Consider the following 26059-nt stretch of genomic DNA (forward strand, 5'->3'; position numbering starts at 1 on the left):
GCAAGCACAACTGCCTATGACTGACATGCTTGCAATGAGGCACTCCCTCTGCTGCTGATAGAGTGGCCAAATAAACCTCACAATCTCAATTACTCCGCATGCCAATATTGCCTATAGTTTTTGTATAATTCTATCTGAACCAGTGCAAAGAACAGACTCTGCAACAGAAACAACGCACATACTCCTGTGTGGCTTTAAAAAAGCCTTTTCCCGCCCTCCCACCGTGAAGAGCACACACTGCCTGTACAGGGACTCCTCAGCTGCAGATAATTACAAATTCATTTTTTTTCCTTAAGTTCACAAACACCACATTATATTGTTTAGAAATCTGTTCAGATGTTAGATCACATTCTAAAGCTGATTTACAGGTCAGCTCTTTTAATGAAGTAACACTAAAGCACAGGTAAATTTTAACTTTCCCAGCCTGATTTTATTAGCAGCCTTGGAATTTATGCCTAAATATATTTCAGAAACTCCAGTTCATTCTCAGTCAAGCCAAGTCAGTGTGTGCAAGAACACAGCATGGTTATTTCCTGCCTCCCAGCTTCCTGATCTATACTATAAATAGTCCAAATAAGAATGTTTTTAAAACACTAGTGCTCAAGCCTTAATCCATGTTAGCTTAGTAGATAGCCATAAAATAATACCTCCGCATTCCCACCTCAGACCTTTACTTGGTTAAGACTTAATTAGTGGAAATAACGTCCCCTCCCAATCTTAATTTTGCACCTCATTGCTCTTTAAAGAAAAAAAGCAAGCTCAGATGACCGACTGACATCATTATTCGTGAAATCATAACCATCCTTTTGGCTGACATTTGGGAACAGCAAGTACCCTACGGGAAAACACCCATTTGTTGCAGTCTGACATGCTGCAGAACAGGATTAGTAGGATTTCCGTCAGCCAAATCCTACCTGGGAAACTTGAGGGAGCCCACCACAGTCAGCCATCTGAAACAGGAATGAAAACTGCCAGTTAGCATGATGCCAGAGGAACTAATTTATGCTCAGGATATATTAAAATGACCTTTTTAGCTATCTAGTAGAAAAACATTTCCTTTTGTTGTGCGAGCAACACATAGGTAGATGAAAGCATCAAAGTAAGCAGTTAAACGTTTATGAAAGCTATGACTTCACCCCAGAAAACCCCAAAGTGTCTTGACCCTCAGGCAAAGCATCAGCTGGAACTACAAATAAACGCTTCTTGCTAGGCAGTGATTACCAGTTTCTTAGAAACTAGCCTGTTGGTCCTGGTAACAAGCTCAGCTCTGAATTACAGTAACGTGACTCAGTATTGACCTGACCAACAATCAGGGGAGGGAGAACAAACACCTAAACCTCAGAGGTGAGAGGGAAAAACAATTTGCTGAGATTGCGGATGGCAAGCATCAGCCTGCCTTGCCAAGGGAAGCAGGGAAAGCCAAATTAGAAAAGCTATCTTGAGTGCATGCAGTATTTTTGGAGCACTTCATTTTTCCTGCCACTCCACCCCTCAAAGCCAACCCAACAAAAACAGTTCTGTTCCAAGGAACACCACAAGCTGAAAACAGTTGAGCTCTAAATTACAGGAAACCCCAAATCTATCTAGGATTAGTTAGCAGCAAAACAGGCCTGTAGCAGGATCTGGCATCAGCCATATCCCTGGACTGAGCAAAGGCTGGCCACTGACAGAGCATCTGAGATAGTGCCAGATTTTTTCTTAGGGTGAGTCTGCCATGTCCACATGGTAGGTCAGCAGTGTAACTCCTCAATGTTAGGAGGCAAAAGCATTTAAAAAAAAAAAATTGTTTATTATAATTTTCACTGACCAGTTCAATAAAGAGAGATGCAGTAAAAGTTCCCAGCAGAAGCATGACCAAACTTGTTTCACCATTTGCGTGCTATTACATGCATTCATACAATACACTCATTCCATTTTACTTCATCAGGAATGAGCTGAAGATTGCACCCATACTCTGAATGTCAAGTATTAGCCAAAGCCTTTGCATGACGTTTTGCTGTTTGGAAGTGCATTTTATCACCTTTTTCTAAAATGAGAGAGTCATTTCCAACAGTAAGATATCCTGCACTGTGCCCGCATAAAAGGCAGGATACTGCGGCAGATACATCAGCTGTCTATTCATCCGACACTACTGCTGAGGGGCAGGGAAGCAGGAACAGAAAGAGTTGGTTTGCACTTCCACTCTGCTGATGGCTTTTTTCAAATGTTTCGAAACACCTCGAGATCAACTTTGCAGCTCTAGTCAAATTCATTATGGGTATGTGAAATACTGAGTGTTTCAAGTTTCAACCCTAGCGTTTTAAAATGGAGGAGCTGAGAAATTCCCTGTTGTTAACCTTGACAAGAAGCCCTTAGTCTCATTTATCCCACTAAAATACTCTTACCCTAAAGGAACTGCCTTTCCACATCAGAACTGGATTCTCACTGTGTTATCTATACTGCAGCACATTGCTCTGGTTCTGCTTTTTTAATTAATCCAGTTGATTTTAAATGAGGGAAATGTTTATTTAAAAAAACAGCTTTCGTTATTACCTTCAGAAGTGTGGTCCTTGTTGGGTCCAGCTTTGAGTTGCATTCAACCTGTATTAAAGAACAGCAGCACAAGGCATTATACACAAGATTTTAATTATGAACTGCTGGATGAAAACAGATTAAATACCTCATCTCTGGCTTAATACAGACCAAATCAAGTATCTTAGGCTTCTGTATAAAGACTCTCTATGTATATATATATACACACATCTTTAAACCCAAGTAGGTCAGTTCACATTTCTGACTGTATTCTTTCCCATGTACAAACAAACCTATTAGCTGGGAATTGGAGTTTTTTTATCTGTTTCTGGGACTCCAGTGGCAACAAGTTTTGTTTATCTTGTGATTTGGGGTCATCTGGTAGCATCCCAAGTGGTGAGCAGCCATATGGCCACAGGCCAGCAGACTGGGTATGCCCGTTAAGGCACAACATTTGAAGTCACCCAGTCATCTGGGGCGAGTTACAATGGTCAAAAAGAAGCTCTTTGCTTCCATAGTGACCCAGGGCACAGCTCCAACACCACAGAACAAGTTAAAATACCAGCAGCAGATTCCTCTCTAAAGGAAAATATTTGCGGTTCACTGGAACTGCTGTGGCGATTGTTCCTAACGCAGTAGCTATTAAATAACGGTGCACAGACAGAGGGGACAAACAGAGAGGAATTAATGGCAGCTCTCCCGCGGTCTGAAAGAGGAGAGCCAGCTGGGCATGATCGATAGCCAGTTAGGTTGCTGCGTGGCTATGAGCTCTGCCGGCCTCGCGCAGCTTCTTGGCTTGCCTGCCCATTAGCATGGTAGCAAAGACGGCTTGATATACGCACCACGGCATCCACCGCCGGGGAGCTGTCGCCAACCACCAGGAGGACAGGGCATCTGTAAGGAAGCACACAGAAGCGGTATCATCTCTGTGAGCTGATCTGGACTTGCCCTAAGCTGCACTTTGTGTTGCTGGAAGGATAATACAGTTAAGTTTGAGAAAATCACAGAATGGTTTGGGATGGAAGGTACCTTAAAGACCACCTGGATCCAAACCCCCTGCCGTGGGCAGGGACATCTTCCACCAGACCAGGTTGCTCAAAGCCCCATCCAGCCTGGCCCTGAACACTTCCAGGGATGGGGCATCCACAGCTTCTCTGGGCAACCTGTTCCACTGCCTCACCACCCTCACCGTGAAGAATTTCCTCCTACTATCTGATCTAAGTCTTCCCTCTTCCAGTTTAAGGCCATTGCCCCTTGTCCTATCGCTACCTGCCCTTGTAAAAAGTCCCTCTCCAGCATTCAAAATTATTTCGTTTGTATTCCAGACATGTTAAATATACATCAAATCCACTGTATTAGCTGCACATCTACTGACACGCCCTGGTATCTTGCCTGAGAACCTGTCCTTTTCCCTGCCTTGTTGCAATCAGCCCTTCCTGGTGCTCTTATTCCTTGTTTTATAAGAAATTTAATGTAGGCATCACCCTCACTCCCTCAGGCCTCTGAGCTCCAACTTTTGGACCTGTCCATCCCCTTTCAACCAGACTGGCAGAGGAGCAGAGTCTCAAAGTCTCCTGTGTGCAAACGTCAGCAGCTAAGCAGAGAAGGACTTGACAACTGTCACGTTGCACAAGTTACAGTCTAACTGAAAAGTCAGTAGCAGAAGATCTGGCAGATAGTCATTCTGATATCTGCTCCATCTTCTTGATGCTTTTTGTTCGGTTGGGTTTTTTAATGGGTTTGGGTTAGGTTTTTTGGTTGTATAGGCACAGATTAAGTGCATTCAGAGCTATAGCTTCCATTAACTACAACATATTTCTGGATGATGCTAAGCACAACTACTTTTCAAGTACTTACTCTGTAAGCCCAAGCTTGCAGATACACAGTGACAGGAACTACTTAGACTTCCATTTCAGCTAATATGATTGTGAAGTTTGAAGAGAGAAGTCTTCCTAACGGCAGTCCCTGACTTGCAGTAACTTCTTATCTCCTGCACAAAGTTACAAGATCCTTTTCTAGCACATAGCACATTCAGCTACAGCTCTGCAATGCATATGCAATGCACCCACTAATCACACCTCTTAGCTGACATCATGTACAGGTGAACTGGTAGGAAATAAAATACTTACTGAAGAGTGACAACATTTATTCCAGGAACAGGGCGCTCAATCTCTAGGTCTCGTCGACTGAAAAAAAATTAAGAAGACAAAGGCTCTTGATACACTGAAATATTACAGATAATTCCATATTCTTATAGTTCAGAGAAAGCACACTCACATACATTAATTTAATCTGATACATGTTGTAGCCTCCACAACTGATAGAGAACCACTCTTAAGACTGAAGTATCAATGTCTTAGTTCAGTCCCAGTGTATCATCTTTCTCCCCACAAATGCACAAGGTCCTTCTCCCATAAGCAAACCACCTGAGATCCCTAAAGGCACGGTCAAGCAGAACTTTATACTGGGCGAACACAAGTAACCCCACCACACAAGTAATACTGGCTCCAAGAGCTGGACAGTCTCTTAGAGAAGTTTCCAGTTAGAAACCAGGCCAATGCATTTACCTGTTGTAAGAGTTGACAAAGAGATGAAGGTTGTTTTGATTCATATCGTTAATAATATGCTGACGATAAGTATGGATCAGGTCATGGTTGCTGTGAATCTCTTCCTACATCAGAGAGAGAATTGTTCAGAATAGGGACTATTTTCTGAAAGGCTTTGAAGACATGGCACAGCAGTCATGTATCAGACTTAAATCTACACAACAAGAATGCACCTTGAGGGAAAGGACAACTTCCAGCACCCAGTGGAGTCACCCAGAATTAATATTATCCTCCGATTGTAGTACCACATTTTTTGTTTTAAAACTTCAGTATGTTGTAATGTCAAGATCTTATGATTGCAAAACATGTAGTTGTAGTGCAGATGATTACAGTCAGACAAGTGTGAGGTTTTAAAATGAAAAAAGATTGAGGGTAAGAAGCTGAATAAATGTTCCAGGGTAAAGCAGATGTTGAAACCTTACAAATGTATGTAATGTGGAACTCAATTTCACAATAGTAAATGACTAAGCTTCAAGGACTTCAATCACTAACATTTTCAAACAGTTTGGTTCGAAAGTCTTTACAGATTAGTTCCTTGTTCTGCTGGAATGGAGTTTTCCATTGCATTTACTAACAGTTTCAAGCACAGCAAAGCAGTCTCAGAAAACTTTTTCATTAAAGTAGGCTTGGACTGAAGAGCACCATTAGTACTAACAACCAGCTTTCTCATAGTTACAAGTATATTAAGGTATAAAAAAACCTGTGGGGTAATTCTGCTCAGAACATGAGCACATACAACAGTTATACTCATGTTTAAGTGTTGGCTACCTAAGCAAGGAGCTGCCCCTACTAGAGCTGTCATGACTGAGATGCTCTTGAGGCATCAGGACACAGCAAGCCCCATGGCAGCATGCCACCTCCAAAATACTGGGAACACAAGTATGAATCCTATCTCACAGTTTAACTTTATACTTTGTTGTTTAAGAGAAGGCTTTTCCCCTCCTCCCAGCCCCAGGAGGTAAATACAGATGACTGAATACACCAGAGGAATCTTTTGAACATCCTTACCTTTCCAAACAGATGTGAAATGACCATGTCTGGTAAAGCATTTGTCCAACCTGAAATCTGAACAGCAAGATTATCTAAATATCTGATATTAAAATAATCCTTAAACAATTGAAACCTTTCATTTACCCATAAGTAGACCAATTGATGTTTCTCTGCTGTCCTTATATATACAATATCCTAAACTGATATTTTTTTCCCCCTCAATTCAAATAAAACACCATTACGGGTTGTTTACATTTGAGTCATTCTCATAAGACGTCTTTACTAATGCAGTTATATCGGGAACACACTAGTAGTGCCATAGGTATATACGGAATCACTCCCTGCAAGAACACCAGGTGAATCAGCCACATGGGTGTCATTTAATCTCACTGCTCCATCTCCTCCCTAACAACCCACACTGACAATACATTGGAGCTGGTACCTAAAGCTCATGTCCCAGAGTACATGCTCTTGCTTTGGAAGGACAGAAGGATACAGGGCACCCACTGTACTCCTAAGATCAGAAATACTTAAGAGAGGTGGAAGGCAGAGGCATAGATATGGAAGAATTAAATTACAGTGAGACATGGGGTGAGATAATCAGAATGGGTTAACTGGTACATCTCAGCATAGAGGAGTTACTAAATATATTTCCAGATCAAATTTACCAAAATAAAGTGGTATGCAAAGTAATTTTAAAAAAAATTAGTAACTAAGCATTGAAAGAACATTACATCCCAGCTCTGGAAAGCTTCTCCTAGTATTATAAGGCTGTCATTACATTTAATATCACCCTAGACACTTACAATGGGTTTGCTCTACGTGTGGTTAAAAGATGATGCACTCATTTTTGTACTTCTTGGAGTGTTTATAACAACTGCCGTTCACTTAAACATGACCCTGAATGATACAAAGTGCCTTGCATCAGTTTACCCTGAAAAATGTTTTAACAGGCTAAATCTGAATGACACGTAATATAACATCTACACTTATTTATATTACTGGTTCCAGGAAGATTTTTGAAACCAGTTTTCAGCACTTGTTTTCCCACATTGCAGTCTTTCTCACAACTACAGAAGAATACAGTTAGCAGGAGCCTCTTTATATATGAACATTTTCACTTAAAAGTCTGGTTGTATGGATAATCTGTCCACAGTTACTGCAGCTAATGCCCTTTTCTGAGTCATTTTTGGCATCTAAGACTCAGCTAGATAATTGATACATGGAAGATGTTGTTCTGAACATTTTTCTGTGCTCTAGTTCACATTTTGGACTATGCTGGTAAACAAAGCCATGGACAAGAAAGAACTGAGTGTTACACTATGCTTGAAATTTACTTGAAAGAAAGTTGTTTCCAAAACTACCCTAGGTCCAGCTTAAAACTAGGTTTTCCCCAGCAGTTCCCAGCTCTTAAGAATTGTCCATACCCAATAGCTCCATTATACCATGGGTATCTGTTTCCTCAAAGTACTTATTTTTATCACTAGCCCTACAGGAAGTATGTTTGCAAATGGAAGAATAAATCACAAAGGAATTAGCCTGGGATATTTTGTGTCTGCAGCCATGCCTTCACACACAAACTTGCCCAGCTCCTCGTGCTTGACAGGTTCGCAGTATGATTTATTTTTCTAACTTAAAAGTGTTTACCTTAGTTGCTGCCCAGTCCATCCAACCTTCAGCACAAGGGTTTACATTAATAAGAACTAATCCCTCCACCATCTCTGCGTGGTTTAACTGCAAAAGAAAAGATTTAAGATTCATCACATATCCTTTGCAACTTGACAGTCAGCATAAAATTTGGATTACCAAATTATCTCCTGCGGAGGAAGGCGGTAGGTCTAGTTTTGTCTTGCACAAAACAAGCATATGTATGGAAAAAAAATTTTCATTAAAGCCATTCAACTGAGCAGCTGGAGAACATTAAGATTTAACTTCTTCTCCACCCTCAGTTTAAATAGAGAACTCCCATTAAAAAAACCTTCTGCAAATTAACTGGGTAGAGCCCAAGCCTTAAAATGGAAAATCTAGGTCTTCTGGATTAGCTATCCCGCAGATTGTGGTATTTCATTTAAAAGCCTAACTGCTTACTTAAATGGGCAAGGCAGAGCAGGAATTCTCTGCACACGCTACGGGGGCAACAACACGTCAGGAAAATCAGGTTCGAGGCTTTGGGGAAGCTCCACCAAACTTACAGCAAATCTGGTTAAGATGTAGGCACCGGCTCCAGTTCCCATTCCTATAACAGTCTTCAGCCTGCAGAGCAATAAAACGGAAGAGACAAATGAGTAAGAGCACTAAAAATAAATAAACTCGTCTCAGCAGTCGTCTTCTTTCACATGCCAGCATGTATCTACAGAAGGGTGGGTTGCAGCTTAGGCAAACCATGGACCCTCAGCAATGCCATCGACACCAGTAAGGAGCTCAGTGTAGCAAGTGGTTTGTTTTTGGTAGATTTGCACAACACTGGTCCTCATGCATTGCAGGGCAGCAGCAATTCTCACTTATCTTTAAGTAAATATACTGAGCAACCATAGCATTGTTCTGATCCTGGAAGGAAATAGTCTCTGCCAGAAAAACTTGTAAGACACAGTCCTGAAATCTGTAGCCTAAATACAAAGCTCCCCCCTTCCCAGGCTCCCCCTGCCCTCCCCGGTACAGCTATCCAGCTGGGATGATGATTCCTCTCTAACAGGGGGCTGGCAGGGAAAATCTCTCATGCTATCCAGCCATTGAGGTGATTAAGTTTAAACTTCATAACCAAACAGGGCAGAGACAAACCAAATATTTGCATTAACTGAAATTGGTTTTAAAGCATTGCCTTCAACATCTTAGAAAATACATGGAAGGGAAGACTAGAAAAAAGAACACTCAGAAAAACAGGTTATACAATGCTTTTAGGAAAATATCTGAGGATAGTTTTCATTCTCATTAGCAAGATTAAATCAAAGCTTTCTAAGTACACTCCAGTTTAACTGATTTTCAAGGTACTGACATTATGTTAGCATTTTTTTCAGTGCAGGAGCACAATTGGCAACCCTGTGCTTTATATTAGGCATTTCAAAAACCACATCTCTTAGGAAGGTAGTGAGGTAAACTAGTCCGAGGTACTGTAACAGCTGGTTACAACAACTGAACAATGTCTAAATTGGGGTGCTGGTCTAAGACTAAAACCCTGCCAGCAGTCCAGCCTGTCTGTTCTCCAAGGCTGCCTAACCCCGAATGTCAGGTTTTATCTGCTTGGTCTGAAAACCCCTTGGAGGTGCCTACCTGCATTCTTCATAGTGTACTAGGAGCATAAACTCTGCAGAAAAGGTATCTTTCTCAGCTACATCTCCTGCTAAAGCTAAGCTTTAAGGGAGAACACACACCTAAACTTGTTGCAGGTAAACAACAGAGGAACACTGCCACTAGGTCCTTTGACATCAGCAATCTGGCACACGCGCTTGGTAGTAGCAGAGCCTTAAGGAGGTTGGACCGACCCTCTGAGACACTCAAGCCACAGAAACAAAACAGTAAGTGTCTTCAGATTGGGATTACACTTTTCTTCTGCTGACCACACAGGAAAACGTGGTTTGTTGCAGTGGGAAGGACAGATTGTCTGTGCTCTGTCCCTGTGAGGGCAACATAGAGAAAATACTGGAGGAAGTCCCTAAATTAGGCACATGGGATTTCACTCAAAGTTGCTTCCTGTTTAAAAATAAACAGACATTTCAAAAAAGGCCAAAAAATAAGCTCTTTCAGAAACAAAGGCAAAAGTGACCCATCTATAACAGAGGAATTAAAAAAAAACAGCCACAACCATAATTCTAGCAAACAAAATGCCAGATGGCTAGACCGAAGCTTCAGGGGCAGCACAGGTGAGTATCTATCTGCTCTGCCCTGCTCTTTCGGTGTGCCACGTGGAAAGAAGAATGAGGAAAATAATTAAATACTACTGTGCTCACCCAAACTGTTTCAGGATCCCGGGAAGCATTTCAGCCAGCTGATCCATGGAGGGATATACGTACCTACAACAAATACGTTTGTGGAGTTACTACACCGCTTTCAGTAGAGTAGGCTGGGATATTTAGAGACACAGCAGTCACTGTAGATTTAATATCAAATCTGATCATTACGAGATCATTGACAGTATGAGCCGAATTTAAATCAGGAGCAAGCACAAGTAATCCATTTGGCACAAATATGAGCATAATCTGTATGGTACTTTATGTGAGTTATAGGATGATAGATGTCTGCTCCAGCTCAGAGCAAAACAAACCACAATGAATCTCTTCCAAGAAAAGTTAACACTTAAAACTTATGAAAAAAATTGAACTTGAGAGGTGAGTTTCCAACCACATTCACCACATTTGTACTTCTAGTCTACCACAAAAAAGTTGCCCCATGTTGCAGAATCACAGACTATAGCAATGAGATCTATATTTTGGCAAATAATTCGCATGCATGTTTTCAGGGACACACAAATTACCATAGGATAAATGAGGGTAGCTTTCTACTAATATTGATGGAGAAACTGGAAGCATAGGAAAGGCTGTGAAGCAATAAACCAGCTGTCAGCTAATGCTCCTGGTCTTCTGCAGAGCAGAAACAAAATTTTGAGGGCAGGAAATTCTGAGCAAAATCTCAACTGAGCAGCACATGGAAAAAATCCACCCAAAGTAGCTGGAGCACATCTGTCTAGGATGTATCCAAATCTCTGCTTCCCATCAGGACTACATATAATCATTCTCTAGTTTAGTCTCCAAAATAAAACCAAACAACAACAACAAAATATCAAAGTGCAGAACTACTTTAAGTTATTTTCTTAGATTTTCTTGTTGGGAAACTAAACCTTGTCATGACAAAAGCTTGTGTCATCGCAACAGCAGTGACTTTTCACTTGAGCGTGCTGGTCTACCAGCTGGAGGGCTGGGAGAGATAACACAGATTGTTGTACTGTCACCACAACGTTATTAAGCAGTGGTCTTTACTAACATAGAGAGTGATGGCTGCCCTATGCAGCTGACAACTCAGAAGTGTTAACACTTGTTCAGGACATGAGGGTTAAGACACTTAAAAGCTCGTGGTTCAAACAAATACAAAGGGGAGTGACTGAAATAGCTTTGTAGGCTGCTCTGGTAGACAACGGGGCCACTGCAGTTAACACTAGCTGAGAACCTGGCCCATCATGACCTCGTCAGCATCAGACCAGCTTAAAAATTAAGAAGGGAAATAGACTGGCTCATGCAATAAGGGTACATATAAGCTCCTTAATACCTAGTTCTTACAGAACAACTGTTCTTTGCCTTGTACCCTGTCCTCAGCATGTTGGCTGCTCCCTTTCTCAACAAGCTGATTCCTATCCAAGGGGCATCTTAAGGCAAACCTGTCTCATTTGAACAAAGTGGGACAAGCATTTTAGCAAAGACAATGCTCACAGCACAGAAAGTTTCCAAGAGTTACAGCATCCTACATGATACACAGGAGTATGCAGCCATCTATGATATGCTGGGGGCTACATCACTTTGTTACTGTCCAACAACTTGGATTTTGCAGATAGGTTCTCAAGACTACTTATCAACACCTACCATGCTGCCATTTCATAAAAAAAATGGATTTAGGAAGGACATTATATAGTGGCTAATGCCTATCTTGTTTATAGTAACAATTTAGTTTCGTATTTGTATTCAGGATGTCATTACAAAACAAGGTAACTCAATATTTAAATTGACAGATGTAAACATCTATCAAGGAACTGCTCTACAAGCAGTCTAGTTATCAGAGATAAAACACAAAATTACAGCCCCAAAGTCTACTGTGAACCGGCACAACACAACAGAGCTCACAGAGCTCCAGTACCTTAGAAACAGAGTGTCAGGATTTAAGTTCAAAAGCCAACTACTGCGTCTGCTGCAAGTGCTTTTTAATTAAACTGCAGATCGGGACTCTTTTTCCAGAAATGGGGTAACTCTGAAAGCATGGGCTGTTTCCCTGACAACTCACCCAGCTTGGAAAGACGGTGCTCCATCCTGCTGACCAGGTGCATCCACATGGCAGACTGCAAAGTGCTGGGTGATTTCCTGCATATCCTCAAAGTTGAAGAGAGGATTGAAGCAAGTTTTATCTTGAGAAAGAAAAGGAAATATGGAATAATTATGCTGAAGGGAAATAGTAAGTTTGCAGCTATAATAAAATCATTTATTAACCTGTCCTGCAGGTTAATGAAAAGTTGGTTCAATTAGGTGAAGTATATTATAGCCTGGGAAAAGTGGCAGTTCTTTATTTCTAAGGAGAAAAGACCAGTAAAGCCCTGCTACAAAGCAATCTGTGCCAACTTGCTTTAATTCCTTGGAGCAAGAACCCTGAACAGCTCCTTCTTCATGGCCAGCTAAGGTTTATCCATGTTATTTTGTTACCTGCCAGAAGTATTTGCTTCATACACCAAAACCTCAAAAAATAATTCTTTATGTAAAGTTAAAATACTAATAAAATGCAGTCAGAAGTATTCATCCCAGGTTTTGGCTTAGATGAAACTATCCATTTACTTGTCCAGTCATTTTTCTTTGGACTGTGTCAAAACAGATGGAGGAAAAAAGTATCCAAGGCTGAGATCGTGACTTGTGCTTTTGCCCAAATATTACAAGATAAACACTACATGACTGGCTGCTGCAGGCAGCTCAAGACAAAAGCGCCCTTCTGAGATACTCAGTTCTCCGGGCTCTAAACTTTGAGGTGATTTGATTTCTGATTTTCAAGTAATATTAAGGCAGGGAGAGGGTTAGAGTATTTTCCTCCTGGAGTGGAAAGCAAGAATTCTGTAGCATCATCTTTGAGACGCCTAGAAAACAGTTCAATATTCTGTGTGTTTCTGCATGTCCTCACACAATATACAAGCAAAATCATTGCAGAATATAAAACATTTTTAGTTAAAATCAGCTTTAGAAGAATATACAAGTTTGGGAAAAGGATCTTCCCCTTTCAAAGGGACAGAAAGTTTATTCATCATAAAGACAGACTTCGTAACCCTAGAAAGAAAAGTCTTATGCAAACATGCGATCCAGATTAAGCTCTGTCCTGATCCACTGAAAATCCAAAATAAAGTAAGACAGTTCCACAAAAAACAGGCAAGAAGACAGATTTATTTTTTTTCTTATGAGTAATATCCGTTCCCCAGCAATAGCCAGACTTTAAAGATCTGCAGGTATTTGTAAATGTAAATATTGATACCTGATTAAGAAACAGTAAAGTGTGTGAAGCAAACAGTACTGGTGAAAAGAACAAATTAGAGCAGATCTGGATATTAGGTCATTATATTCTTGGATATGACAGATAAAAGGCACTTATCAAAGTTATTTTCCTAATACTGAGTAAGGACACAATGCCAGCACCCATTTCGTCATCCTGATTTGATGTGTAATTCATATAAATCCATGGCAGCATAAGACTGGTTATCAGACAGGAACCTAAGACAAAGCACCAGCAATACTGTTTTCAATCCTGCTGGCAACACACCCTCAGCCACCCCCTACAGATGTTTTTACAGCATTTATGCACAGCAAATCTGAGTGACCAGAGATCTTTTGCTCCTTTAAGTGAAATCACAGAATCATAGAATTGTTTAGGTTGGGAAGTACCTTTAAGATCATTGAGTCCAACCATAAACCTAGCACAGCCAAGACCACCACTAAACCATGTCCCTAAGCACCACATCTACACGTCCTTTAAATACCTCCAGCAATGGTGACTCCATCACTTCCCTGGGCAGCCTGTTCCAGTGCTTCACAACCCTTTCGGTGAAGAAATTCTTCCTAATATCCAATCTAAACCTCCCCTGGCACAACTTGAGGCCATTTCCTCTTGTCTTATCACTCATTACTTGGGAGAAGAGAGCGACTCCCACCTTGAGAAGAGACCGACCCCCACCTTGATCTTCCAATTATTTACTCTGCAAGGATAAAAAAACCTGAGAACTAAACTTGCTGTAAGAGAAGAGTTAGGTACCATCCAACAGGTTGCAATGCACATAAGCAAGGACCTGGGAAAGGCTTCCTAACCATCGCTGCTTCCACACCTTTGATTACGGTAGTGGTGTTAAGGAACCAGGCCACATCTGTGCTATTAAATAAAAAGTCTACTTACGATTCAGCCCAATGTCGTGGTAGGTGAGGATAGCTGGCCGGTTCCCTCTGGGAGTCCCACACATGGTGACATGGACCGAGCCATGCACAGTCTCCACATCTTGCTCCTGGCAAAGAAAAGCAGGAATCTGTTAGGGGCTTGTTCAAGCATTCCCCTGAACACCCCCAGCAGCAACCTCTATCTGACCATGAGTACAGGTCCTGCCCCATCCCAGGGTCTGCCTGCAGCCCCGGGGGTCTCCATCATTCCCGTGCTAATACACTCCATTCTCCCCCACCATGGGGACTCTCTGCGAACATTTTACATTCGGTTGTCACCTACTCCAGCCCACAGACAACTACAGAAGCACTTAAGATGCTAGCTCTAACCAGATGCTGTGGGAATAGTTAAATAGTTTTTTACCTCATTAAAAAGCAGCATAAGAAAAAAAAAATAAAATAAGAAAGCAGTTTGGTGCAATGACACCTAAAATAACAATAGTTTACAACTATGACTGTTGACATTTGCAAAAGTGCAAGTTGCCAAGACAAAATACTTCTTTTTTTCTAGGAAAAGCACTTTAACTCAGCAAATAACTAAGAAAGCAGTATTAAGCAGCCTGTATTCACTATAAAGACTTATCACACTGTGGGGCCTTGTGATTATAGTGGCCCTCCCCAATAAACATGACAGCCACATATGTTAGTTTTATGGCTTGCTATGTATAGACCTGGGTATAAACCCAACTGTCTAAAGTTTGTTATAGAGCAGCATATCCACAGCATTGTTGTGGTGATTATCAGAGAAACAACATTAAGAACCATACTGCTATTTGACATAACAGGAGTTTGTACTATTTAATGATCTTAAAGTTAAGGACACTTTGATTATCGAACCAAAGTCACCCTGAATATCATCTTTTATTTACTGGACGTAAATTTAATGTAAGTTAGATGTGACTTGGGTCATACTAACAACCACAACATACGGAACAGTATTTTGTTTCTTTTGCACTTGAACTTCAGAAGGGTATAAACAGTTTGTTATTTTGCCAACATGTATAAAGAGAATCAGAAAGCAATAGTTATTTAAGTCACTTATTTACAGTATCATTACACTCGCATAACAGTCAAGACAGTATATAGTTAGCAGCCAGTCTTAGCATTTCACTAGAATACTTTATTTACTGTACAGGACACAGATACCCTCATGTCATTCAGTACAGTGCACTGTCTGCTGCTGCAGGGTTTTCTGGACTTGCTCCATGCAGTAATGCCCAGAGGCAAAGTCCAAGTTAAATTCAAACCTATTACAAAGTATGCTGTAGAAATCAAGAGCGTACAGCCTCTGCAAAAACCTTTACAGAGCAAAACCCAGAAGCTCTTCAGAGATCTGAGGTAGTAATTTGATCTAAATCTCAGCTCCTTAATTTGATACATGGAATACATCACACAATTTTTTGAAAATAAGGATGCTAGGCAACAACATTCCACATTTCACCTTGTAATTACAAATTTACATCATTTTTAAGTTACAATTACAGCAATGAATCAAGATCATCCGCCCTCCCCTTGTACACCGAGTGAGCTGAGCATCGCTGCTATCTGAACTATATGCCACTGAAACACTAGTTTTCAGCTTTTATCTCTCCTCAAAGATTCATTCCTCTGCATACTCACTGCATTATTCAGCAGGTAAGCTGTATCTTCCATATCCAGCACCATCTTTAGGCAAAACAGGGTGATAAATCCAGCAAGTCAGACAGAGGACAGTAGCTGGTTTCTACTTTGTCCAAGTAGCAAACTGGGTTATATAGACAAGCTACTATCCTGTACAGGCTTATGACTCCCATAATGCCCAACCAGAAAAAACGAAACAGACTAATTCATGAGGATGTCATTCTTAAATAGGATTTGAGTCAGGTTTGACCAGGAGAAGTACTTACTGAATAGAGCTCAGACATCAAAGACGAACTAAGTCTCTGCCACACAATGTACAGAGTGCCAAATTTCAAACCTGGGAATTAGTAAAGTCTTTCCTGTTGCTGTTTCCATCAGGTTTTGATAAGTTTAGCTTCATTTTAAGTTTTATCTCAAATGCTAGAACACTCTGAACTTATTCTAAATTAAATCAGAAGCAAGTTCTTTCCTAACAGCCAGGATTAAAGTTTCCAGTAAGAACACAAAAGACTTAAAAATTAGTGTAAGTCAGAATGATTCTGTACAACAATAAAAATGAGGGCTTTAAATGTTTGAAATCTAGTATTTTTCAAAGCAGATAAGCAACATCTAGTCTAAAGTATTCCTACATCAGTCATACTAATGCCACCGTAAGTTTCATTTTTGGTAGAAAATAGGGTATTGTAGGTATATTCATTATACATACTCCAGAAGAGGTTTGCAGTAGCTATAGATAGCGATTAATCCTAATAGCAACTAATAACAACAGCAGTTAATATTTTCCATATTCTACCTTCCTTTTGTACTTAGATAATTTTCAATACAAGGCATAAAAATCAATAGTTTGGCAATCTTAACACCAGTAATGAGAGTAAGTGATATTGTGTAAGACACCTCCTGCTGAGTGTGGAATATAGAAACAGTTTCCTCCTCAGAGACAAACAGGCATGTCGTACCATCAGAGTTTTATTGCTAGATCCTTCCACTAACAGCACTAAAAATACAGGACATGTTTTCTTTGCAGGGACTACCTTTCAAGATTTGGGATCTTCCTCCTTTGTGCATGAAAGAAAAAAATCTGTTCACAGTAGATAAAGCCAGACCCTTGAACCTGCACATCCCACTGACCTCCACAGCTAATTCTTCTGGAACTGGAAGCCTGAGCCTAGTTCAAACTCAGCATCAACTAAAAATAGTTCAGAGACAACAGACGACCATACTCCTAATTACTGGCATAAATCACAGTCCGTTTAACAATTGGTTTAATTCCTCATTATCTTCACAGTAAGACTCCTATAATACAAGAGGGTTGTGTTATTTTCCATTAGTGCCAATTCTTAACAGAGAATACCCAAAAGGTTCTCCTAAAAACCAATAAATTTAAACCAGTTTCTTCGGTGACATCAAACCAACAACTTCACATCCCTATTGAGCCTATTAAAGATCAAGAGATTTGTCTACGTGATGTAGAGATGGATGTTTTCAAAATGCCAAGCACTGAAAACAGATGGCAGCACATCCCAATCAACGTCAACATTATAGTAAGAGGCTCTTCACCAACTGATTTGTATTAAAACACTATCTTGGAAAAAAATCCAAGGTACACTAATCCGATAGAAGGATAAAGACAAACACACCATCTGTTCACATCTCTCACTTTAACAGAGGTGCAGCCTTATCTTAGTGCCCTAAAAACACACACAAAAATACTTTTCATACGTACAATTAATTTAAGAGAGGCTATCTTAGATGGAAGGAGCTGATCCATTCTAAAGTAGATTTTATTTTTGAGTTAAGTGACACTTTTTGATGTTTTGTCATGAGGTTAGAAGGAGGAGCCAATTTGTAAGTCAGTAACACAGGAGAGCTCATTTATTCCTTTCCCTCTCTACCGTGGCTAAGGAAGACATGGATTGAGGAACATGTTTATGAACAAGTTGTTTTCTGAAGTATGGGATATGTAACCAAAACGCTTCAGATATCTAAAAAGGAAAATCACACACACATTGTACATTTTGCTAAAAATGCCATATATTGTATTTTAAGTAAAATACTGCATTCCATCAAGATTATTTTAAAGCTCTCAAACATACTTAATCCTCAATTACTATCTCGCGCTTTTACTTTAATTCATAATATGCCTGTTAAATACACCTCCCTTCCCTTGTCTCAGAACTGAGGGAAAAGCTTCAGAGCTTTTAAAGAGGATTTAAATTGCTTTTAAATTGCCAAGACATGGTAAATTTCAAGTTCACATTACTTAAGAAATTTAATATACTAATACCTGCGTATGCTATTTTTCCCTTCTTTTTGTCAGTATCTTGAAGAGCAAAAGTATTTGAGCTTTTAATGTGGTATTGCAACATTGGGTTTCAAATCCCCTTTGCCCTGAAGTTATTTAGCATTTTTCCTCTAGCTTTTTCTACTCTAAAAGAATTAATTCAATTCATCTTACATTTCTCTAAAACCTCAATGCCCACCTTTCCAGGTATTTTTCTCCTTTCCTTTTTTTTTTTGTTTTTTAATATTTCTATTTTAAATCAGCACCATTAAGAAAAAGGTTCCCCAATTCAGGTTGTGAGTTGGGTACATTTATAAGTACGATGACTTTAGATGTAAATGTAAGTGACTCTGCTAAGGTGGAAGCCAGTAATAAAAACTTTGGTGCAGGAAGTGAAGCAGATTATTGCGATAGCTCTGCCCAGAGATTCTTCCTAGTCCAATTAGCACTGGGTCACACAGCTCTGCAAAAGTACAAAACCACAACCACCTCCATCCCTTTCCTTCAGAGACCAAAAAGGATGAGGAAATCTCTGTAACCCACTGCAACACCCTAAACTGTTTCCACCGATGTCAGTGGGAAACCATCCCATCGCATGAGGAGGAGCAGTTGATTGTCTCCCATTGCAAGGTGGCTCTTTCCTTCTCCCCTCATAGGCAAGAGGAGGAGGATGGAAAGTAGAAATGGCTTTGGCATGCTGGTGGATATAGATGACCATGAGCCATGAATTGCAAGGGACAAACTCATCTCTGCCACCTACAGCTGCCACACAGCTCTGAAAGTTTTGCATAGGTATTGAGAAAGCAGCTTCCTGACAGACCGCTCACTTCTGAAACACAAAGCTAAAAGATTATCTACAGTGATGAGGAGCCACGTCTCCATCGGCTCCAATGCCACCAAGCTAGAGAATAGGAAAATACATCAAACTGGAAATACAATTAAAATGTGTTTGGCATTAGATAGTAGGAAATTCTTCACCTTGAGGGTGGTGAGGCACTGGCACAGACTGCCCAGAGAAGCTATGGATGCCCCACCCCTGGAAGTGTCCAAGGCCAGGTTGGACGGGGCTTTGAGCAACCTGGTCTAGTGGAAGGTGTCCCTGCCCATGGTAGGGGGACGGGAACAAGATGGGCTTTAAGGTCCTTTCCTACCCAAATCATTTTATGATTAGGCCAACATAAAGCAGCACACAGCACACTGCCCTGCACCAGTTTATCATTAATTGTGCTAAACCAGGTTTGGTCAGGAACACTCCCCTTCTTGGGAGGCAGGGGACCTTCACTTAAATTTTCAGGTGGGTGCCACAGACAGACATAGACAGACAAACACTGCTGACTAGAGGTAGTTCAGAGCTATCAGTTTTTCCTTCTCTTGTCTTGGCCATCCCCTGGTAACTCCACAAAAGCTTTCCTCCAGAGAATAACCACATACATGCCTTGCAACATGTGCTTTCAGAAGGGCATTATTGCACTACACAGTGGTTTACTTAAAAAAATGGAAAAGCATGTTTAACTCAAGTCTGTCTAAAACAGCATGTGAAATAAGAGTTTATTTCTTTCCAAACCTGGGTAAGTACATAAAATTTATTCTTGGAACCAAAACACCTCACAGGCAGCCACTACTTTTCACTAGTGGCAGAAACAAAGTTATTAACTGAACACTGCATAATTTGTCCCCAAAAGGATGGAACAAGTTGCAAGGGATATGGTGGACACTCCCATCCATACACAGGCACTAAATAAGAAGCTCCATCCTGCCAAGAACTGATTACCTCCTTCCCTAGCCAGGTCCATCCTCCTCCCAAGTGTGGTTCATGGGACAGGTTGCTTATTAAGAGCACACATGAGCTTTAGTGTCAGTCCTGAGTGACCTGGGTCCTCCAGGATCACACATGAATTTCTATAATGAACTAAGCAACTGACTCTCTCGTAACAGCTTCAAACCACCTCTTTCATAAACCAACCACAGGAGAACTTAAAGACACCTAGGTAGGGTACTTGTGGTTTTGAAGACCAAAGCTAAGCCTCCTTTGCAGCGGCAGTTCTTAACATAATAGATTGAGACTGTTCTTCCACATTTTTCCTTCCTGAATCAGAACAACCAAAGATTAAACTCTAACAAAGAAACATCATTAAAAAGCAAGAGCTGGCAGAACAGGGCTAAATGACAAGAATCACTGCTCTGGATTAGCAACAGTTAATCCAAAACATGGGGGAAAAACAAACAAACAAACAAACAAAAAGGCTTAGAGAATTTGATCTTGCAAGTTAAAAGATCTATATATATACATGGTTTACAAACCAAGCAACTTTATTCCAAGAATAGAAATGAAATATAGGTCACTTCTGGATTCTTAATCAAAATACTGCAGTATTCCTGTTAGCAGACTTAATCTGGGATTCAGATTTATTTAGACCAAGTGATCAATCTGGACCCAAACAGAAAGCTTCTCCCATGCTGTGCACAGTCCTGCAGGAAGTCACACAGTGCCAACTTTAACTTACATTTATCAAGACTTCAGACAGAGGATTTGATCATTAGAAAGGATGAGGGGGAAGATGCAGGATTAATGTAAACTACAGTTTCGCTATAGAAGTAAGAACCATTGAAAGATGATAAAGATGTTTCAGATAGCAGTCTCCCTTGGTTTCCAGGGAGAAGACTGTTGAGTTTGTGCTGGATTTTTAACCAATTTGCATAACTGAATAAAAATACAGACCGGTGCAAATAAAGCACAATATGCCTTGAAGTACAGAAGGGTTACTCCTTCAAGGATCTCTGCCTGAATATTCAAGAGACAAGAACAGTTTAATAGCTTTCCTTATTCTTGCACAATCTACCTCACTTCCTACACCCCATGACAAAAGTAAGACACCCAGCAAGCCTCTTTTCCCAGGACATACTCCTTTTTGTCCTCAGAGATGGGAATTCACTGCTTACTCTTTTTGCTGAGGCACGTACAAGCTCCCTGGTCTCCCTTCCAGTTCAACCCAGTCTGACTCCAATAGCCATGCATTTCTTTAGTCTCAGCTTAAGAATCAGCAAGGACAAACTTCTCAGTCAGAAGCCCAAATGGCAATAAAATAATATACAAGGGGAGCTAAGGGAGTTACAAATCACCTCCCAAAAGCATGACACACGGAGAAAGCAGAAAGCCACCATTTGACCTAGTGGTGTGCTTTATGAACTCTCATCTTCTGGCTGTAAATAAACATATGGAAACTACCGCCACTCCTGTCACGGGCAAAATTGGTTGCTTAGTGCCTTCCACAGGCTTCAGGAATCTTTCAGAAACTTTCAACGGCGTAACGAGATTCATCAAGAGGGACATTTCCTCTGAGGAAATGTACACACACTGCTAATGAAAGCAAATTAATTGGGGAAAGTGTGTGTCCATGTGAGAGGGGAATATTTTGCTTTCACTACCACTGCTGAAGAATCTTATTCTCTTAGCAAGAATAGAACTGCTTGCAACACAGCCACCCCTTTTGCATTAAACTTTCTCAGCTTCAGCCTGAAAAGACCTCCCGCAGTTCCCTTCACATCACTATGTCAGAGTCCCATTCAGACCCTCTCCCACAGTAACAGTATTTCTGGCAAGCAGTCATTTCTGATCACATTCTGCTGTTTTCGCAAATGTCAATTCAGTTTCCCTTTTTTCAAAAAAAAAAGGAAGAATAGCTTTACTTGCCTGAACATCGAAGTCTGGAAGGAGGCGAGTGATAGCCTGTGAAGAGATTTTAAAGCATTAATGCAGATAATTTTGCATGTTCTAACCTACCAGTTTTGCAGCTGAGAGCTCTGTCCCATCCCTTCACTCAGTGAAAGCTCTCTTGCTGAATGCCAAAATTCACATGTGAGTTTTTACCCACTAAATTTTATGGAGAACATGAAAGCAGTAAAATACTAGATTATAGACCAGCAAAATAAAGCACAAAAGCTGGTACATCTTCAGTTTTTGTTACATCACTGGACAAGTCGGAGTAGTAAAATACTGAACTTTTCTCCATTGCTTAGTGTAGCCATGGGACAGTCAACAGCGCACCTCAGTCCCGCCTAGGATGGAAAGTCATTGTTCACGCACTAAGCACTTGCAAGTCAGTTAAGCAGTCTTTACCAGGATTTGGTTACAAGATGTGGAAGGTGGAAAGGGTTTTATCCCAGTCAAAATCAGGCCTGGTTATGTTTGGGAGGCTGGCTGGACATTGAGAAGCCCGTTCCAACCTGTGACTAGCCTTTGCTATTAGTGACAAGCTCCTATGCCTGTTGAGGATCAACACCAGAAAAGGAGTTAGATGACACTCTCCCCACGTCCAATAGCCAAAGAGGCTTATAACTTCAAAGGAAAAAGTCTCTTACAGTCATCTCCTCTTATTAAAGGACAAGGAAGAAGTCAAACTCTTATTTCCACTGGAGGGCTGAAAACAGAGGGAAGAGTAGCCAAGCAAACACTTTTTATGCTGCAGAGTACAACAGAGAAGCCAAAGCTTGAATAAAAGCATTGAGATAAAAAGCAAAGCTTAGGATCCTGGCAAGGAGGTCACTCAGTCCTAGAGGCCCAGGTAAATTAAGGACAGAAGACACCAGAAGCAACACAGCTGCTGTCTTGGGCAATATGGTCTCAGATGGTGGACCTCAAAGCATTGCGGTTCAACCCGTAATTATGACAGGACTCTAGAGCCATGATCTTTAGGCAATTAGGCAGTGTCCTGTACATACAAACAAGTAGCTAGAGCTGACCGAGCTTGTGGAAGTCACTTTACACAGCCTCAGCTTTAGACAATACGCTAGGTTTTAATCTTAATGTACTGCTGGTCTCACGACCTTTTAAACATAGCTAGTTTTATACACTGTTGTTCTAGTGGGGTCTAGAGTTGAAAGGAGTAAGTATGTGGCATCCGTATAGACAGCATAGGAAATAAGGCTCATCACTGTTCAGGAACGAAGACACTCAGCTGTAGAAGAAACCTAAGCATAACAAACCAAGATGGGTCTTCAGAGTGCATCACCCACTCAACACCAGCTCCACTGTTAACCTTAGCATGTGCTGACTGTCCTTCAGGGCATTCTTCTCCACTTTCTCAAAATACATTAAGTAACTTGCTTCATCTACGTTAAGAATGGTCACAGAGGATATCAAACTCTGTGCTAGTTTCCCCACGTAGACAAAACTTAAGGTAACATTGTGAATAAAAGTATATAGGGTTCATTGTCAAGATTCCAACTTTTCATCTACATCATCTACATGCTACAGAAACCCAGGAAGTTAATCAGTGTTTTAAGATATTTCTGAACTTTAAAGCAAAGACATTTCAGTACCCATAGGACTTCTGCTTAGTGTCTCCTTTGCTTTGGGACTACTGAACAATATTGGCATCAAAAAGGGATCTTAAGTTTCTGAGAAGTTTGAGTGCTGCATTCACTGGTATCCAAACAAGCTGTGCTTTCATGCAATGTCCTTGGCAAGGGAGCTGTGTTTAAAGTTCTCTAGCCACTTCACTGCAGTTGCAAGTGGAAATGATTTTCTGAAGTGTTTATGCAAAAAGAGGTAGGGAATAAAAAAGAAAGTAGCAGATAGAGCAATGAATAGTTCTAGAGCAGAAAACCAGAAAAAAACTCAACACATTTATACACATCCTTGTCAAGAATTGCAGTCTTTGGGAACAAAAGAAAAATCTTAGTTTTGATTCAAGAAAAAAGGCTTTACACTGAGATGTCCATAGGTATAGATGGATGTATGTGAGATTGTCCAATTGGCATAATTTAAAAATAGCTAAAGACACCTAGAGGTGTCATTATTCAGAAGAGAAAAAAATGTCACCACCAGATTAGCACTAGAGAAGAGTGAAACCAAAGACCAAAAAAGAGCAAATAATTAAGGCTCAGTTTTGTATTATTAAAAAAACCAACCATTCCTACTCCATCTCCAGTTTTACTTGTTTCTTCCATACGGTACGTTAGAACTAATCTAAGAACACATGTGCAGTTCCAACAGCTGTCCTGAAATAAAACACATAAACTCCGAAAAGCTTTAAAATAATTACCTCCTCCTTCTCCACCAGAGGTTTCACCTCTGCAAGGTGAGTATCCTGGAACTCCGTTGACATGGTCAGTAGCTGATATCTGCAAAGATGAAAAAAGATTTGTTCTCAGCTTGCATCAAAGATTAAATACAGGAACAAATAAAGATCCTGCTCCACTCAACCCCCCCACCAATAACCCACTGTCCCAGGTTATAGTTTGAAAGACCTTTGCAAGAAGGTTATGAATCTCTTGTAAAATGCCTCCCCGGTTTATTTATATACACACTCCTGCACAATATGAGATTAAAGAAATATTAAGGCTGCAAGATCAAAGTTTGGCAGCTTCAAAACAGGGAATGCCACAGGAAACAGGGCAGGGATCAGTATAGAGTGAGTCATGGAAACTGTCATTTCACAGGTGAAAGGAGGCATACCAAACCTGCACAACCACCTTCTGAAATTAGTTTGAGTACTTGCCTCTGAGATTTTGGGTTGTGGTGGTTTTTGGTTTTGTTTTGGTTTTGTTTTGTTGTTTGTTTGTTTTTTTTTAATGCAGGCTCCCTTCTCCATCCCCCAGATCTTTACTGTAAGAAAACTGAACTGGACACTCGTTAGCATCATTTTACTCTCAGATCGATGTGCTTCATTCTTTTGGATAGAAACACCTTCCTTGATCTGAACATACAGTACCAAGTAAAACAGGTATTCCTTTAAGAGGACACTAACAAGGTGCATGCAATAATGCTATTTTCAGAACTGTCAAAGTAAGGAACAAGATTGCTGTATCCTGCTCTAGGAAAGGACTGGAATCACGATACCCAGCCCTCGTCTGCAGGAAGCCTAACCGGGAACACGGATACGGCTGAACCCCAGAAGCGGTGACTGCCGAGGCAGAGGGAGCAGTGGGTTGTGCTGCAGGTCCCTTCCAACCCCGACCATTCTGTGATAGTCCAAACTGGGAGTTAAAAAGAACAACACGTTTACATTCTCTTGACAAAGATAAGGTGTCAGCAGCAGAGGGCTGTTCCCTGTGAAGCTCTAATGAATGACCAGAAACAGCTCTCAAAAGACACCAGAACTCTTTTAACAGCAAGATGACAAATACAAAAGTCAAAGTATGCTTGTTACACATCCTCTGGTCTGCTGAAGAAATGCATATCATGTGGGTTTTGGGCATCTTTGGACAAAATTTGAAGTTTATTAACTAAAAAACTATAAAACAAATCAATTATTTACTTTTTAAGGAAACTTTAGAACTGTCAAGTGAAACACATGAGTAAGCATACTCATAAAGCAAGTCAAAAGGCTGAAACACATTTAGGAATTATTGACTAAGCGTAACTGTAAACATTTTCGTTATTAACGATTTTCCTGAATCTAAGCACAACACTACAGAACAAAATTTAAATCAATTCTTTAAATCATGATTTTCCACCTCCTGACATAAATCTGATTTAAGCCAATCAACCTTGTCTACATAAAAGACCTGGTGCTCAAGAAGGGCTGTGAAGTATCCAGGAGCCAGCAGCAGCAGCGTCATTTTTACTCTGCCCCATGGGTTAACTTGATGCACTTTTCTCTGGGCAAAGATGCTCTGGTGAGAAAGTTTACAAGACGGTTGGATGCTGCAGGAAGCCATGAAGTGGCACACACAGATTAAGAAAGTTAATGCTGAAAACATGCTGGTGTCCATGCACATGCAAAGAGCTTCAGATTTTACAGACTCTTCTTGCTAGCTATGCAAGTGAGTGGATGTTCGGTAAAGAATTAGACCAGAGATTTTAAGCTTAGAGAAACGCTTCATGAATATTTAACCCCACCACTTGAAGCCTGGGGACAGGAACAAAACTGACCCCATTGCCAGTAATTTGG

The 26059-nt window shown here is 40.6% G+C and overlaps 1 protein-coding gene across 1 annotated transcript in view; it reads right to left on the bottom strand.

Moving 5' to 3' along the window:
• NDRG1 (N-myc downstream regulated 1) overlaps positions 1 to 24285 on the bottom strand; it is a 26299-nt gene extending 2014 nt beyond the window's left edge. Inside the window, exons 1-13 of the mRNA XM_009697384.1 lie at positions 24209 to 24285; positions 21856 to 21891; positions 14226 to 14331; positions 12090 to 12210; positions 10052 to 10114; positions 8300 to 8360; positions 7755 to 7841; positions 6126 to 6182; positions 5079 to 5182; positions 4641 to 4697; positions 3354 to 3405; positions 2533 to 2580; positions 915 to 950 (exon numbers count right to left, since the gene is read on the bottom strand). Coding sequence (XP_009695686.1) covers positions 915 to 950; positions 2533 to 2580; positions 3354 to 3405; positions 4641 to 4697; positions 5079 to 5182; positions 6126 to 6182; positions 7755 to 7841; positions 8300 to 8360; positions 10052 to 10114; positions 12090 to 12210; positions 14226 to 14331; positions 21856 to 21891; positions 24209 to 24271 — 891 coding nt within the window. The 5' untranslated portion in view covers positions 24272 to 24285. The remainder of the gene's footprint in view (positions 1 to 914; positions 951 to 2532; positions 2581 to 3353; positions 3406 to 4640; positions 4698 to 5078; positions 5183 to 6125; positions 6183 to 7754; positions 7842 to 8299; positions 8361 to 10051; positions 10115 to 12089; positions 12211 to 14225; positions 14332 to 21855; positions 21892 to 24208) is intronic.
• Between the last annotated feature and the right edge of the window lie 1774 nt (positions 24286 to 26059).

The sequence above is a fragment of the Cariama cristata genome, unplaced genomic scaffold (assembly GCF_000690535.1).
Source record: "Cariama cristata isolate BGI_N322 unplaced genomic scaffold, ASM69053v1 scaffold13393, whole genome shotgun sequence".
Lineage (NCBI taxonomy): Eukaryota > Metazoa > Chordata > Aves > Cariamiformes > Cariamidae > Cariama > Cariama cristata.